General features: G+C 45.6%; 1 protein-coding gene across 2 annotated transcripts in view; it reads left to right on the top strand.

The window, feature by feature from the left end:
* Positions 1-16,296: 16,296 nt before the first annotated feature.
* TTC39C (tetratricopeptide repeat domain 39C) overlaps positions 16,297-18,163 on the top strand; it is a 101,146-nt gene continuing 99,279 nt past the window's right edge. For both annotated transcript variants that reach the window (XM_029231344.1, XM_029231347.1), the window contains exon 1: positions 16,297-16,491. In XM_029231344.1, the coding sequence (XP_029087177.1) occupies positions 16,340-16,491 (152 nt within the window). In that variant the 5' untranslated portion in view covers positions 16,297-16,339. The remainder of the gene's footprint in view (positions 16,492-18,163) is intronic.

Raw genomic sequence — 18,163 nt, 5'->3', positions numbered from 1 at the left:
GGCAGATCAAAGTTCACTTTTCATAAATATTTAAATAATGTCACAACTAGCAACACCAATCTGGATAATTATTTAAAGGCGCTTCATATTATAAACCAGAAATGCACTTTTTTTTTTTTTTTGCGGTACACGGGCCTCTCACTGCTGTGGCCTCTTCCGTTGCGGAGCACAGACTCCGGACTCGCAGGCTCAGCGGCCATGGCTCACGGACCCAGCCGCTCCACGGCATGTGGGATCTTCCCGGACCGGGGCACGAACCTGTGTCCCCTGCATCAGCAGGCGGACTCTCAACCACTGCGCCACGAGGGAAGCCCTAGAAATCCACTTTTTAAAAATGATACACCAGTTTAATTATATGGGGAAATGTAGTGGGAAAGGAACACAGTTTGACCTCAGAGGTTTTGGTAACTCGTATGACTTCACCAAGACTCAGCCAGAAAGCTTCATTTTAATCTTAAATGAAACATTACACTTAACAAAGCTTTCATATCTGAGATTCAGCTGGAGAAGTTCATTTTGGAAAGCATTTACAACTATTAGGTACATGAATCTCTGAACCAATATGAAGCTGTGGCAATAAAACCGCGAGAAGTAAATGGAGGCTAAAATCGGGAAGACAGTCAGTGCAAAAAGTGTTCTTTGTTTTCATGATCAGTCCTTAGATATTTTGGCTGAAGATACAAAAAGGAAAATAAATGTTTCCCTCAAGAACTGTCAGTTTGTTTTGTGCAGTGGCTTTCATTTATTTACAGTACGATGATAGAGAAAAAGTTACAGAGATGGAACCAATTATAGTAATAAAAGGAAACCAGTCTGTAGCTCTGAAATTTTGTGCCAGAGTCCATCAGTGTGGTCGGCAGATGTTTTACAGACACTTAGGGAATCTGTTGTGAAGTTCAAATAGAAAACCAAGAGAGCATTTTGTATTTGTCCAGAAATCTGGGGGAACAAAGGGAAATGAAACCCAGGGTCTTCTGTAGCCTAGTTTAATACCATTTGCCACTCAGCCCCCATCTGCCCTGCACTTCCCATTGCCGGGTTGGAAATATCATCAACTGGTCCAGATTCAGGGCTTTCAAAAAGCCTCATCATTATGTAACCAGTGTTGGCCCGCATTGCACTGCTGTACATTGGATGACTGTTTGTACCGAGCACAGTGCTTAGCAGATGTCAAATTAGTGGCAGCAGAAGCTATGAGATGCCTTGTTACAGTCGGCATCAACCTTGGCTGCACTGGGTCATCACCCGGGAGCTTTGCCACCTGCTGGCACCTGGACTTGTCCCACCCCATCTGTCACCAGCGATTCTGATTTCACTGGTCTGGGGAGCATCCAGGGCCTCGGGAGTTTTTTTCCTTATTCTTTTAAAATAATTTTAGATTCACAGGAGGTTGCAAAGTTTCCCCTAATGGTTACATCTTACATAACTGTAGTTACAGTATCAAAACCAGGAAATTGGCATTAGTGTAATGTGTGTGCATAATTCCATGACGTTTTATCACACGTGTAGATTGTATAGCCACCACTGTAATTAAGATGCAGAACTATTCCATCCTCACAGAGATCACCCTGTACTACCCCTGTATAGTACCCCTGTTTTTCCCTACCATTCCGACAAACACGAATCTGTTCTCCATCTCTTTTGTCATTTCAGGAATGTTATCTTAATGGAATTCTGCAGTATGTAACCTTTGAAATTGGCTTTTTCACTCAGCATAATGTTCTTGAGACCCATCCAAGTTGTGTGTATCAATAGTTCGTTACTTTTTATTGCTAGGTAGTACTTCATCATAGGGATGTAATCTGTTTAATATTCATCTATTGTAAGACATTTTGGTGGTTTACAGTTTGGGGCTATTACAGATAAAGCAGCCAAGAACATTTGTATAAAGGTTTTTGTGTGAACATAAGATTTCATTTCTCTGGGGTAAATGCCAGGGGCACAACTGCTAGGTCATGTGTTCATTATCTGTTCAGTTTTTTAGAAACTGCCTAACTTTTCCAGAGTCGCTGTACCATTTTACATTCCCACCAGTAACGTATGAGAGATCCAGTTTCTCTACATTCTTGCCAGCATTTGGTATCGTCACTATGTTTTATTTTAGCCGTTCAGATAGGTGTATAGTGATAGCTCACTGTGGCTTAATTTTCATTTCCTTTACGGCTAGTGATGTTGAATATCTTTGCATGTGCTTATCTGCCGTCTGTATATCCCCTGCAGTGAAATGTCTCTAGGTCTTTGCCCCATTTTTCAGCTGGGTTTGGACGTGGCAGGTGGGAGGTAGGTTTAGAAGTTCTCCAGGTATTTCTAATATGCAGCTCAGTTTGGGAGGCACTGTCTCATAGTGTCTCTGTGTGGTGTAAACGCTAAACTTAAGCTGTTGCACCTGTGATAACCTTAAAATAAGGCATGTATGGTCAGGATGGGACGATTAAATATGCCTGCAGTCCCCGGGAAGGGAGCTGGAAGTGTTTTCCGGGAGCTCAGGTTCTTTGCATGTGCTCACCACAGGGCTGGAAGGGTGTCTGAGAGCTCCAAAGGATAATTCTGGAAATACGGACAAAGTATAATACCTTCTGCCTCAGGATCATGGTGTGCGTGTACTGTGCATGCCTGCACATGTGCACACGTGTGTCAAATGGTAATTCCCAGGTCTCAAACCCTAGACCTACAGAATCAGAACTTTTAAGAATGGGACCTGGGACTCTGCATATATAGAACAGGTGGTTCCTGTGCTATCAAAAATTTGAGACCTGCCTTTTGGTCAGAGAAGATTAGGGGCCCCACTTTCCACTGAGGGCACTTCAGGGCACGGGTGGATGCCCTTCTACTAAGAAATTGGTTTCAAGAGGAATTCCCTTGAGCCAGTTTGGGCATAGAAACTTGTGTTCTCCATCAGAAACCCCGGGAACCGAGAGAGCTAGGATGGTGTTTGCATACTTCCATGCTGGTATTCCAGAAGCAATTCTCACCTGTAATCTCACTCTGTGTTGAGAAGTAATCATTTGTAGTAATCAATGACGTTAATAACAATAATTAACATTTACAGAGCGCTAATTATGTGCTAGACTTCTCCCACACACCAGCTCTCTTAATTCTTATAACAACTTACAGACAGGTTATTATATTCTCCATTTTGTAGAAGAGGAAACTGAGGTTCAGAGAGGTCGGGTCATTTGCCCAAGGTCGCAAAGCTAGTAGATGACAGAACTGTTTTTCCTTCTGGAATTCCCTCTTATTTTTGTCCTTGGTTGTCCCAAGCTCCAGTTTTTATTAATTTTTTCAGACCTACCTAAACCTCATTGGAAAAAAAAGAAGCACTAAGAATTTATAAATATATCTACAGAGCTCTGAATAGCCTAACGGGCCACCATTTGTGTAGCCAGAATAAATGCTTCACGGAAGTTGCATTGCTAAGGATCTCTCTGGGGCAGCACTGCAATGTGTACTATAAACATCAAGCTGGTTCTAAGTGGAGGGAGTGAAGCTCTCAGGGGCACTGAGGCGGTAACTACTGTACAGAGTAAGAAATCATTTCTATCCTGCTCCTCAGGAACCTGTAATTAGGGGGGAATAAGCCACACCCTTTAAATACACAAGTGTGGCCCTGGCCCCATTTTCACAGCCACCTGCGCATGGCTGGTTCAGGTGACATCTCTTTTGTGTCCCAGCTGACATCCTGCATCATCTTGCATGATGGCCTCAGTTCTCTGAGTGGCTTTGACATAATTGGTGTTTTCATAATATACCCAGGGTCATTGTTCGTAATCCCCAGTTGCCTGCCTTCGAGCGTGCCGTGTCCCTGAGCCTCAGGTAAGTTGAGAGCTGTGGGCGTACAGGTGTGAGGAAATGGTTTCCTCCTCTGCCTCCCCAGGTTCCAAACCAAAGGCTTCCTGCAAGGCTGCTGCTGGTCTTTGGGAAGCAAAGTGGATAGAAAGCAGAGCCTGGAGCAAAGCTTAAGGTGCAAGGCTCTGTTCCAGAAGGGAAGAGTGACGGGGAAAGGAGAGCGCGGAAGCAAATGCAGGTGGAGGCCAGACTGCGCTGGCCACGTGCCACGAAAACCATGCCTGACGCTCAGCCGGCAGGACTCCGTGCGGAGGTCAGATGGAACCACCACATCTTGGAATTGTTGGTCACGGGGAGGAAGGGCACGGAGTTTATCTGCCGGTTCCCTCTGTCTCTTGACTCTCACTGGTCAAAGCTGGTGCCACGGGGATTCAGCGCTCCCTCACTTCCGGTTGTCACCCCTCCTCCCCAGGCAGCTGTGGGACAGCCGTCCTCTGTGCCCTCAGCGAGGTGGCAGGGGTAAGCCTTCAAGTGGCAGGAAGAGCCAGCTTCTCTGCAGGCTCCTCAGAGGCCTGGGTCTGGCTGCAGGGCTGCGGCCGCTCCCGTGGTGGACAAGGGACCAGCTGTGCCGGAGCCAGCCCTTGGCCCTCGCCCTCAGGGAGGCTGCCTGTGCTGATGGTGGCAGAGATGAGGCCACAGTGGGAAGCTAGCAGCCAGGGCCCAGCCAGCAGAAGGGGCCAAGCAAATGTGGGGGACAGGGCACAGAACTCGGGTCCCATACAATACCGTTTCCAATTTTAAGGCAGTGTTTGAGTATCGGGTTTCTTGGTTGCAAGCCACAGGAACATACTCCAGCTTTCTTGAGTCAGAAGGGAATTTATTGGGTGCACATTTAAGAGCTTTCAGAGACTGGAGAGTGGGTCATAGAACAGGCAGTGGGACCTGTTGCACAAGTTAGCCGAAACAGTGGCCCGCGCACCCCTGTCACGGTGGCAGAACTGTCCCCCTACCATGGCCCAACATCACTGCCTCCCCATGAGACTATATACAACTAGACATGCCTCCAAAGTAGTAGAGAAGGGATGATGCTTGTAATGGCTTGAATTGTATCCCCCTCCCAAATGCGTATGTTGAAGTCCTAACCTCCCGGTACCTCACCATGTGACCTTATTTGGCGATAGGGTGTTTGCAGAGCTCATCAAATTGAAATGAGGTCATTAGCATGGGCCCTAGTGCAATATGACTGGTGTCCTCGTAAGAATGGGAAATTTGGACACAGAGACATGCACAGAGGGAAGACAAGGTAAAGAGATAGCCATCTGCAAGCCAAGGAGAGGGGCCTAGAATAGAGCCATCCCTCACGGCCCTCAGAAGGAGCAAACCCTGCCGACACCTTGATTTTCGATTTCTGGCTTCCAGATCTGAGAGACAATAAATTTCCTTGTTAGCCCTAGCAAATTAATATAATGCTGGAGCATCAAGAAAAGGAAAAAGAAAAAAAAAGAAAGAAAATCCTCACCGCTCTGCTGAGCTCTTTGTAGATTGCTAAGGCACTTTGATGTACATTATCCCACCTGGCAGGGCTGGGACATGTACAGTCACGCAGGGCTCTGCTCTCAGAAGCCTGGTTTAATGCTCTGCTGTTGTCATCTTGAAATTCTTCATGCTTTTTAAACAAGGAACCCCACATTTTCATTTTGCAGTGGGCCCCACAAGTTATGTAGCTGTTCCTGTCCCCTGGATGTCACAGCAGCCTGTGTTTACCTATGAGATAAACAGGGACTTTATCGTGATTTGTGTTTATTGATGATGAAACTGAAGCTGAAAGAGGTTAAGCAGTTTGATCACGGTCAACAGAACTGCCCAGAGTTGGATCAGGAACTGAGGTTTCTGGTGCAACGACCTCTGTGTTCCTCCAATCTGAGAATCTGTTAACTCTAGAACTCGCCTGAAAAACAAGAAAATTTGGAGATAAAACCTTTACAGAGTTTCCTTGTCTTCACTCAGTTATCTTGACTAAGGTTCAACACACCAAACCAGGCTCAGTGTCTTCTGGATGACCCTTGATGGTCTCCTAGTTGGGAAGTTCCTCTACCAGCCTCAACTGGTGATACTGTCTTTTTTGTTGGTCCCCTGTAGTCTACCCTTATCTGTTTTTCTATTAGATTCTGAATCTCTGAAGAAGCAGGTTCTTGTCTTCCTGGGGCCCCAGGTCGACCTAGTTTGGGTTTAGATAGAAACTGTTGACCTCAGGCCACTGGATCTGTGCCTTGAGAAATACGTTCAAGAATCAATATGATTGACTTCTTGCTTGGTTCTAGATATTCAGCCTCTTGGCTTTCCCAGGATAAACCAGCCCTTCTAAACTGTGTATCATGGAGTTCCACCATCTCTCCTTGTCTACCTGCTCTTTCTCCTCTCTTTCCTCTATTCTCTCCTTGCTTTACTGATGCTCTGCTCTCAGTAAAGTCCTTAGACTCTCCTTTGATTTCCTTACCTTTTCCCCCAGCCCCTTTTCTACCACAGTTTTCTCATTGTCCCTCAGTTCTTCACAGCTCTGCCCCCCAGCATCACCAACACACTCTGGAGATTTCCAAATCAGTTACATCATCAGTGTCCTAAAGAAACACTGAATAAAGTTGTGCTTAATTTACTCTTGGGTTCCACTCAAGTAGATCGTTTTTCCAAATCCATCAAAATTTTTGGAAGAAGTAGGAGGAGGTTTTAGGGTTTTAAAATGTTTCTTTTTTCTTTATTATGGAATGGAACATTGGAGGGTGAGGTGTGTAGTAATATATTGTGTTGTTTATTCATTCTCTGAGGTAGATATAAGTTGCCGGCCTACACTTCTCTCTTTGGAAACAACTTCTCCTCATTGTTTGTGGGGCTATTAACCAGGATGCTTTACCCTCCTGGCTGCTCCCCACATGACCAAGGCTGGCCAGTCAGAGTATTCTGTCCTCCAGTGACTGGGTCAGGGATTACCATGTGACTCAAGCAACAGAACCATCCTTGACAATGGCTATATAGAAACTGGACAGGGAGGTCTCTCTTCCTCTGGGAATGGGCAAGTGTGGAGACCAATGCTGACAGAAGAAAGCTAAAAGTGGGGAGTGGGATCTAGATTTAAAGACAACTTGAGAAGATCTCTTATGTTGGTTACTAGCTCAAAGTCAATAGAGATTGAATTGGCCAGCGTCTGTTTAGTTATAAAGGCTGGTGGTGGTAGAGAAAACTCAAATCTGGCAAACAGGACCTTGAGTGCTTATACCTCAGAGCCACGGTTCAAGACAGGGGACAGTACCGCTCTCAGCACTTTTTTTTTAATGTATGAGGAATCCTGGGTTGTTACAATGCTTGGGAGGTGCTTTTTGGCGTTGGGAGACGGGAATCCTAGACTCTGGCAATGTACAGGACAGTCCTACAGAATGAAGAATTGCCCTGCTACCCTCTGTCGCACTGCAGGAGAGACAAAGTTCAACTTGTAGAGAGAAGCAGAGTCCCGGTGTCCCTGAGCGAGCACCTGTATCCAGCTGCACCCTTTCCTTCGAAGGTGGCTGGCACATACTGTTGAACTGAATGGGTCCTTGTTCTAAGAAAAATATGGTAGTCTTTGTGAAGTATCCGGTAATTAATTCATCTTAGACAACATCTGGGATAACCTGCAATTTATGTAGTGTCCTTCTTGGAGTGAATCACTAGTGGACCTGTGACCATTGGTATGACATGTGTGAAAAAGAGCTCTTCACAGGCAAATAGTTTTTAGAATTGCTTGAATGACTGAATTGAACAAAGAAAAACAATAGAATTGTTATGTTAAGTCTGGAGGAATGAAAGCGTTTTTTATTTACACAAGGCCATTTTTGTTCCCCAGGCAAGTCTAGTGGGGCAGGGGCGTGGAAACCATAACTTTGCTATTGGGCAGAGGTGAAGGGCCTCCCACTAGAGGTGGTTTCCTTTCAGAAAGGTGGAGAAAAGAAGATTGATCCTGAGCCCAGAAAGCTGTTGTTCTTTGGCCCGATTTGGGGAATGAGGAAACTAGTCCCTGTGGTATCTCGGCATCCAGTTCCCTATCGGTGGATATAAACTGGTTCTCATTTTCCCTTTTCCATCTCACAGTTATCCCCGTTTTCACTGTTTTTGTCTCAGAGGAGATGGCAGGGTGAAGAAGGTGAGGAGAAGTGAAGAAATGTGTATTTTTAGCCATGACACAGCTGAATGTTCTGAGTCTTCTCTTACAACCACATTTAAAAATAAATGTCAAGAGTTAGGATTTAAGTGATTTCTCGGTGTCCACATCCTCCTTTTCTCCTTAATGAGGGCCTGTCTTCTTCTGATTGGTTACCCTCTGCAGAGTGTGTCTTTCAACTCCAGATGTATCAACCCCTAGCTGATGAAATGCACAGAATTTCTTAAGGTATTACATGACACGCTTTTGTTTTAAAACTCTAAGTATATACCTTTATCCTCAGGTTAATAACACAACTGTTCATATCCAAGGATATAAAGATGATTTACCATCAAATGATTTACCATCAAAATCATACATTAAGCTACACTTTCATTTATTCATGCAATATTTCTGAAACATATACTACGGGTAAGAAATGTACACAAAGATGAGCAGTAGCTTCTCTGGTTTCCAGAGTTGTCACTCGGATGACTCTTTCACTTAGGGCTGTTCCCTGACATTAGACTCACCTGGGGTTTTCAATAAAATGCAGACACCTGGGCTCCACCCCAGTTTTACTGACTCAGATCACATATGAGATCATATATTTGCCTGTATTCAAAATACCTTCTAAATGTAAGTCACATTCTTACTTTCAGGAAGAGATGATAATAATGGCCATATGAAACTCACAATGGGGTGTGTGTGTGTGTGCGTGCGTGCGTGTGCGTGCGTGTGCGTGTGTGTGTGTACTCCCTCACTGAGGCCTTCAGCAGGTACTAGGTTTTACTTTAACAACTAAGACTTACCCACTCTATGCAACAAGACCCATGTTTACACCTCACTTGAACTCTTACGGGTTGCATGGGCTTGAGAAGATTATCCGACTTGTTTGTACTTGTTTTCACATCCGTAAACTTGGGATAAAGCCCACCTCACAGGGTTACTTTGAGAATTAAGTGGAACAACATATGTAAAGTCTTAACCCAGCACCAGGTGTGTTGTGATGGTAGCCAGCATCCGTTCCTGATTTATGGACACTCTTCAAGATGAGATTTCTTCTTTTTTAATAATAAACTTTTTTTCTGCCCCAGATATATGAAATCGAAGATTCAAAACATGAACTCCCTTCTCCTACTGTTTTTCACTTTGTCACTTAGAATGATTTTAAATTTTTTTAAATTAACAGCTTTATTGAGGTATGATTTACATACTGTAAAATTCACCATTTACAATGTACAATTCAATAGTTTTTAGTATATCTGCAGAGTTGTGCAGCCATCACTGTTTTCTAATTATAGGAGATTTTCAAAATAAATTTTTTAGCGTGTGTGTGTGTGTGTGTGTACTCTTCATAGGGAAGTGAGCTTGTTTAATAGAATCTTTTAAAACAAATATCCAATGTTATATACTGTAGTGGATGTTTTCTCCATTACATACGAAGCTTTTTTTTAAAGATATTATTTTTTCATCTAATTCCTTTTTTGGAATTGTCTTCAAAATTGTATTCAGGTTCTTTTTTTTTTTTTTAAATATTTATTTGGTTGCACTGGGTCTTAGTTGTGGCAGGCAAACTCGTTAGTTGTGGCATGCATGTGGGATCTAGTTCCCTGACCAGGGAATGAACCCGGGCCCCCTGCAATGGGAGCATGGTGTCTTAACCACTATGCCACCAGGGAAGTCCCTTTTCAGGTTCTTACAAATATCTTCAGTTGTGGTGGATCTTCTTTTGAAGAAAGATGTGAACGTAATCAGAAATAGTGATTAGCTTCCTTTGATAACTGATGGGGGAACCCAAACTGGGTAATACTATTTGGGGGCTCAAAAATCAAGGACTAGCTATAAATTAGTGATAGAGGTATTCCAATGTGGCCCATATGCTAACTCTGAAGGGGTAAAGAATCAACAAATTAATAGAAAATCAGTGAATATCGGTTCATAAGGTAACCATCTGTTATAACCATTTAAGGAGCAAATCCAGGAATTAAATGGATTCTGACAAACTTTATAGTGAGGTCTACTATGATACTTACAATATTGTACTATGGATGTGTATCTGGCTATATGTTTTATCCTCAGTGTTGAGAAGCCTTGTAATATTTGTCTAAATATTGCCAGCACTTCCCCCTGTTCTGACACTCTGAGAACACGCAGTGAGTGCCCTGTGAAAACCAGAATGTCAGGGCACCCTACTCAATGGTGTCCATACATTGCACAAGTAAAACCTGTGTGGATTACCCACATTGATAGAAAACTTTTTCAACTAGTTCCTTAATTTACCACGGGGAATTCAGTGGTGCTGAGTTCTCAGCTGGGACACCCAGATTGCTAACTTAACCCCAGAGCAAAACACAAGTGATTAAATGAATAAGGCATTATTTTATATTAACAACGTGTCTCTTCTTGCAAAGATAAACCAACCATAGCTGACTGCAAAACATGTTACACAGGATATATAGAAGATGCATTTTTAAAATGTTCATACTAAATATTATAGATTTCAGGCAGTGTCAAAAACATATTAATGGGTTATTAAAGCAAACACAATTCAGACCCAAATGAAGAACTCTAAGACCTAGATATTTTTACTTTATACTTTTTATACCTTCTGAAGAAAATTGGCACTTCTTCCTCAGGCTGCATTAAAATAGCAAACATATGCTGTTTATATTAGAAATGCTTTAAATTAATCTTCTCCGTATGACGTATTTGGTTATTTAATTGCACAGGTTTTCTTGTAGCTGGATATTTCAAGATAATGTTGTTGGGAAAAAAAGATAATGCCATTGACAGTATAAGAACAGAAGGATCCACTAGCTTTCATTAATATTAGAAAACTAATTGTATGGATTCAGATAGTATCTTGCTATTGCAGCTTATTCATGTGCCCACTCTTGCAGCTACTTACCTTGAAGCTACTGATTGTCTTCATATCATAAATGGGGAAACTGAGGCTGAAAGAGGTTAAGTAAAATTGCCCCACGTCACAAAGGTAATGCTTTGCAGAACCCAAATCATAGTCTATGATTTAAGCCCAATCTCCATCTCCCTACACTTCCAACTCACCATACAATTGACAAACAGGGATTGAGCACCTACTGCGTGCTCTAGACAGTCCAAGTGAATCTGACTACACTTTATGATTTGGAACAAATCCACTCTGGGAAGCCAGTGATGAGCCGCTGCTGCTTCCTCTTAAACAGATTCATATACGTGGTTATGTGAGTGGAAAGGAGTCCCCTCCCTCCTCTAGTCAGGGGAGAAGCATAGAGGTTGGAGAGAACTGAGCCATGCCATGTGTTGTCAGTGTAGGAAAGGCTTAATGTTAGCATAATAAGGCCAGGATTGTTAGTGAGAAATCGGTAACGTTAAATGAAGTGAAGGCAAATAATTTCTTTATTTAGATTAAAATGGGGATTCCAGATAGAAATTAATCACGGTGGAAGGTATATTTGGTTTTAGGTACTCCAGGAGAAAACCCACCAGGGCACTCCCGGACCTTTTGGCACCTTTCCCCTCCCTCATCCACGGGACCAGAGCTCCTCTGCCTCCCACCCCCAACCCCCCTGCAGGACTCAGCAGACCCACAGACCTTGAAATCAGAGACAACCTCTCCCTCTATAGAGCAACAGCAGACAGAGAAGAGAAGCCATGGATGTTCACCAGAGGCTGCAGAATGCTCAAGTCATGAGAGGGACTAAGGGACAGGGAGCCTTGATTATTTCTGTAAGGAGGAGAGAGGGACGGTAGATTAGGGAACAGCAAGAACCAGTGACTAGCAAGCAGAGAGGTTAAAGGGAAGGGACGCAGGAAGAAAGGCAAAAGGAATGGGGGAGGGAGGGAGAGGGAGAGCCTCTGAAGACCGGGAGAGGACCTGAATTTCCACTCAAAGACACATCCCAATCAAGAGCTTGGACAGGAGGCCTCACTGCTTGAGCCAGCCAGGGGAGGAATCTAGATAGCAGCAGAACAATGATCTAAACTCTAGTAAACACCTGTTTAAGCCCCCACTGTGGTCCATCGGGTATTTGATTTGGGGAAAGACAGATGAGAAGGTATACAGTGAGAAGGGAACGGTTTCCTGCTCCGTGGTCACTGCTGTAGCTTCCAGGGCAGCATGAGTATCTTGTCGGAGACATCCATCCTGCTGGAGAAACAGCCAGATGGGCCCCCATGGGTGCTCCCCTCCTTAGAGGCCAGCTGGTGATCCACCTGTGAGCAGAAAAGAAAGGAACCTGCCACAAAGTTTTGCATATCAACCCTTGACCTGATTTGCCTTCTAATTAAAAGCAGTTAACTAGATCTACCCTCACAAGGCTCGACTAAATCTTCAGTAGAGTTAAAGACTGAGTTTGATATCGAAGCTAGAGTAATATGAAAACGTAGTGACATTAATTTCCCAGCTCTCCTCCTTTTTAGAGTTCCAAGACATTCGGAAACCTGTCTTTATTTCAATTGGTAGTGCAGGTTTACAAAGATACATTAAGGCATGGTTATTAGCATTACTAAATAATTTGAATTCCAAAATCCCAAAACATGTTTAGGAAGGACAAGGTTAAGGGATGTTTGCTGGTTGTCTTTCTGACATCCATTTCCTGACTTCCTTTTCCTAATAGATGTGGAATTTCCCAGCCAAGGAGTTTGGAGGGAATTGGTTCCACCTCCCAGATGCTGGAGAAGGCTCTGATTGGCTAAATTCAATTATAATGCCATTCCCCCTCCCCCCCACATACACACACTGATTGGTTTAAGAATGAGAACCTGACCACAGTCAGGCCAATCAAAGCCAACGTGGTTCAATTAGGGGATTTTTGTTGTAGTTAAGCATTCAAGAAGCAATGCCTTCCTACTGGATGTGAAGAGGCAAGCAGGCAGCCATGGGAGCTTCCAGCTGTTTGGGGACCAGGACAGGAGGGTCTGTCTGAGAATAGAGCCACCAAGCACCAAAATGGTAGAGCTGAGAGGTGGACAGGGGGAGAAACTGGGTCCTAGTCATAGTGTTTCAGCCCTGGACAGCCTCATTTTGGAAAACTCCATTCATGAATCAGTACATTTGCTATTCTGAGCCAATTTGGGTCAGGTTTTTCTGTTACTTGCAACCAAGACATCTTATTAAAAAAAAATCTACCGTGTTGGGCTTCCCTGGTGGCACAGTGGTTGAGAGTCCACCTGCCGATGCAGGAGACACGGGTTCGTGCCCCGGTCTGGGAAGATCCCACATGCCGCGGAGCGGCTAGGCCCGTAAGCCATGGCCGCTGAGCCTGCGCGTCTGGAGCCTGTGCTTCGCAACGGGGGAGGCCACGACAGTGAGAGGTCCGCGTACCGCAAAAAAAAAAAAAATCTACCGTGTAAAGGATAATACACATGTCTACACCTTTTCAGTGATCATTTGAACTTGGAGTTTCATTTTCATAATGAAATCTCATGAGGAGACACAAAGTACTGACAATGCCCACAAGAGGTCTATGGAAGGAAAATAGGTTCTTTCCTCCCCTTGAGAGGAAAACGCACTGAAGACTGCATTAGTTCTGCAGAGGGTGCTGAAAATCTCGCAATTTCAAGTGCATCATGCCCTAACGTGTTCGTAATCTAGATTTCTTTTCCTTTTGTAGATAATATACACCGTGACGCTGTAAATATCCATGATTAGCTGCCATTATTGTCCAGTGAAGAAGCACAATCAGCCTTAATTCCCCACCTGCTAGGTGAACCTTGGGCAGGTGTCATTGCCAACTACAGCTGCAAGCATAATTACTGGTCCGTGTGTTGTCTCCCTTCAGGATCATGGGGCCCGTTTTGAATCCTCTTTGTGTCCCTCATTACAGAGCAAATATTTGAAAACGTCCATTCATGCTGCTGCTGCTAATCTAATTGTTTTGCTATGTGGTTAAATCCAGCGTGACACATAACTGGTGTATATTACCTGGCAGAGTTATCCTCTATCCATATTGCCCCTCCCTTGCCTATTATGGGGTGCTGGGAAGTTGCACTGGACCTTGCCTCAGTCTTTCAACAGTTTAATTTCACTAAGTCTGCGTCACTGATTGTGCTAGGTTCTTGAGATGGAACTAGCCCCACAAACATGGCTTTGATTTTGCTCACCCCTGCCCCCATCCTCAGCTGCAGGGTCCCAGGAACAACTTGTTAACAACACCCATGGTGCCATCAACGCCTTGACTGTTTCCCCCCCTCTCCTCAAGTAATAGGGACATAGAGAACTGTGTGAGGCACCCTTCTCCAGTTGGGGGAGTACAGGCTATCTGCTAAGTTTGGTATTGCTCTCCTGGTTTACCTCCCTTGTTGACTAGATTGTCTCAGGGATTTGGGGGTGGATGGTTCCACAGATCCAAAGTTCAGGCAGCTTGTAAGCACTGGGCATGTTGTCAGCTCCCGTAACCACTGGCAGTATGTTCCAGTGGGGTTCCTTTCTGTGCCAGAGCCCCACGTGAGCCCCATGGACGGTATAGTACCTAAGACCCATGTTAGAGGGCCCTGCTCATCACAACATAAACACACACACACACACACACACACACACACATTTATTAAGGAACACATAGGCACCTCTATCACTGGGGATCTGGCTCTCAGTGCTGGCTCAATGGAACCTATAACCTGTGGCAGTGCTGATGTTTGAAACTAACACTATTTTAAATCCAGTAGTGCTTGGATTAAAAAAAAAATTGGTCAACTTGTCATATCCTTCTCAGAGCACATGAAGGCAATGATTCCTCCCTTACAAAGTATTATTTCCCAGGGCTGAGAATCATCCATCATCTTGCTTCTTTTGGTGTTCTAATTTGTGGCTCCAGATGCAACAGTTATACACAACAGCTAAGGAGCGACAAGAATTCACATTACTCTTAAATTTGTATAGATGAATGTTGGGAATATAGTATGGATTGAGATATTCATGTAAGGAATGGCACAAATCACAAAACAAGTGATAGCTACTTACAGGGTGAAATTATATTATTTTGTAATATTTTCTGGGATCATTTATCTTATTGATCCCACTATAATGCTGGACATGATATTTACAATTCATGGGTTATCTCGAAACCTGAACATCGTTTTAATTTTTAAAGACAATTTCGATTGTAATTTACAATTGTAAATGTTTTGGCAGAGCAAAGTTTCTCCAAATTGAATTTAATAAACTACACTTTAAGAACTACGACGATTTAAGAAAGGTGGTTTAATTTGACATGAATAACATAATCTTGATTGTAACAACATACATAGTGATTTTGCTAAGACAAAGGTGAGAAAAATTAATTTATGGAAAAATGACAAAAATCAATTTATGGATTGTTTGCCTCCCTAATATTACGCACACACACACATCACCAGCCCATCATCAGAATTTAGTCAATAATGGCTAAATTCAGTTATCTTTGGCGTTTTACTGACATTCGGTCCTACGGAAACCACAGCTTTACACTTATTTTTCTCTTCCATTGGTAAGAAAGCATAATTGTCAGGGTGAGAGTAGAACGCACAACGGCGTAATTTATAACTCCTAAATATTTAGGTATATGCCATCTGGGCCACCATTTGCCTTCTTGCCCCATCGCGCAGATGCTGGTGGCGGGCCGGAGAGGGTGGGTGCCGCACACCCAGGACCTCGCCGCTCCAGTTCTTCAACGCTGGGCTCGGGGCAGCTGTCAGGCAGGTGCCCGGAGGCCCCATCCCCGCCGCCCACCTCCTCGAGGATTGGCTGCCGCGGGCTAGTAGGCGGCCCAAGGGTGCGGATAAAGTTGCGGGTCGCGCGCGCCGCCTGCGTGGGGTTTCAGTCACTCGGGGCAAAAGCGAGGCGTGCTCTCGCTGCGGCCCGGGCGGACTTCACTGTCCGCTCTCCGAACCCGTCTGCCCTTTCCAGCTTCCCTGCAACTCCCGGGTCCGGCCCTTTTGGAGGAGGGGGTCAAGGGCCGGGCCTAGGGGCCTCGCGCGTGTCCGGGCAGGCTCGGCGCGCTGACCCCGGGCTGCCGCGCGAGGGGCGCGGTGTGAGGGCCCGGGGCGGCGCGCGAGGGCTGCAGGAAGCGGGGGCGGCAGCGGCTCGGCCCCGGCTCCGCTGGGGTAGAGACACCCGGAAACGGATTCCGTTTTGGTGGCGGCGCGAGCCGCGCGCCTCGGAGGGGACGGGCGGGCGGCTGCTGAGTAATCCCCGCGGCGGCGGGAGGCGGCGGCCTGGGCGCCCACATCCCCCGCCGCGCTGCAGCTGGACCCGGGCTCCTCCCTCCGCGCCCCGCCCGCCGCGCCCCTCCCCCGCGCCCGCTCCGGCGCGCTCCGGGCAGGTAGAGCCGGGCTCCGGGCGCGCGCGGGGCCCGCAGCAGCTGCTACCCCACCTCGCCTCGGCCCTGCGCAGAGCCTCGCGCGCCCATGGCTGGCTCGGAGCAGCAGCGGCCGCGGCGGCGGGACGACGGAGACTCGGCGGCGGCGCCCCTGCAGGACGCGGAGCTGGCCCTCGCCGGCATCAACATGCTGCTCAACAACGGCTTTAGGGAGTCGGACCAGCTTTTCAAACAATACAGGTGACTGACGCGCCTCGCTCCCCCGCCCGACACGCGCCCCTCGAGGCCGGCTCGCGCGCTTCCCTTTGCGGCCCGTCCCAGAAGCCCCCTCCTCCTCCCGTCGGTCAGTGATCCTTCGCCCTGTCGCCTTTCCCCGTGTCTTGTCCCTCTGCCTGAGCTGCAGCCGGCGCCTCTGCCACATCTCCCCTTCCGCCTGCACCCCTGCTCCGTGGTCCTTTCCCTCCGCGGGACTTGCCGCGTGTCTTCCCGGCTCCTGCTCTCTTCCCTCACTTTCTCTCGGCCTCGCCCTCCAAGAGGGGCGTCCGGTGTTTGTCCGATTCTCTCTCATGGGTCGCCTCCCCCGCCGCCGGGTCTGGAGCCCGTTGGCTTTGAGACTTGGGACCGGATGCGATTTGAGGCAGCCGCTAGCCCGAGACTTGCAGGGTTGTGACTCCGGCTAGCGTGCTGCCTTTGTGACACGGACCACACCAGCCATCGTGCCTGTTTCTTGTGCCTCGCGTTACTTTGCATCGTTGTGCATTGCAAACGCTTTCCTTGTTTGAAAACAGATATGTATAACTGCCTGGCCGTGCAGGAATTAAAAAAAAAAAAAGAATCAGCCGAACTCTTACTCACCTCTCTCTGCCTTTCTTCTAAAACTCAGTCCCCAAAATGAGTTGCTAATGCCTTTCAAGCGAGCGAATTTATGATGGATTTCTCTAACTTTAAAGGTAGAAGAAAATGGAGGGATTCTAAATATACTGGAGAGTGGGAGGAAGCACACGTGTGTTCAGTTAATTTTTTATTCCTCTTTTTAAAAATGAAGCAAAAGAACTAAAACCTGGTTGCTTTCTCGTGGGTGTGGGAGGAGCCTTCAATTTCTTTGGGGAGCAGAAGCATCCGCTTTCTGGTTTAGGAAGCAAGTTTGTAATTTGTCCTTCTAGTGTTGACAAGACTCAAGGATGTTGATTAGCAGCTTCCCTGTAAATGTTTAAGGGCCAATTGCTGCATTTCTTTAGAGCCGGTGGTTTGGTAGGAATTAGAGGACCAAACCAAATGTGCAGCTGTGATTGAGAGCCACAGTCTGTGAGCAAATGAGGGTCGGTGGGATACAGACGCCTGAAGTTTTCAGACTTAAAAGAATGGTGGTTTCTTCCGGTGGGAGCTTCCACATGCTTAATGGCAAAGCAAGTATCTCACAACTATAAACTTTTCACGGAGACATTTTACTTTTAAATCGTTTTTTTTTTAAAAAATCTGCAAATGGAAACTTCTTAGCTTTATTCAGAACATTTTATTTTTAAAGCATTCAGTCTGATTTCAAGCCAGAGTTTCATCAAGGATTTCCAGAGGATAGATTTAAAAGGCTCGTCTCACAGTGTCTCCTGTAGCTTATTTTAGCCATCTGAGAATGTATTTCATGAAAAAAAGTTTCACTTACTGTGCTTTGACTCTTTAAAGACATGGGAATTTATGTTGTATCAGAGAGGAGTGGAGAAAGTCTGAGTCAAGTTTATTTTCTTCAGTTGCTGATCAAGACACGGCGCTTGCATATTTCAACACTTCTTGCCTTGAAATGTTCTGTTACTTATTTTAATGATCTTCTTTTCCCTCTAAACTGCTTTAACGTACTTAAATTACTACGTCGTGCTTCCCATATATTGAAAGGCATGAACTAAGTCATTTTGCCTCA

This window comes from Monodon monoceros, unplaced genomic scaffold, assembly GCF_005190385.1.
Source record: "Monodon monoceros isolate NGI ecotype Baffin Bay Population unplaced genomic scaffold, NGI_Narwhal_1 Super_Scaffold_1, whole genome shotgun sequence".
Classification (NCBI taxonomy): Eukaryota; Metazoa; Chordata; class Mammalia; order Artiodactyla; family Monodontidae; genus Monodon; species Monodon monoceros.
The sequence above is the reverse complement of the archived record's forward strand: the minus strand, read 5'-3'. Positions and strand labels throughout refer to the sequence as shown.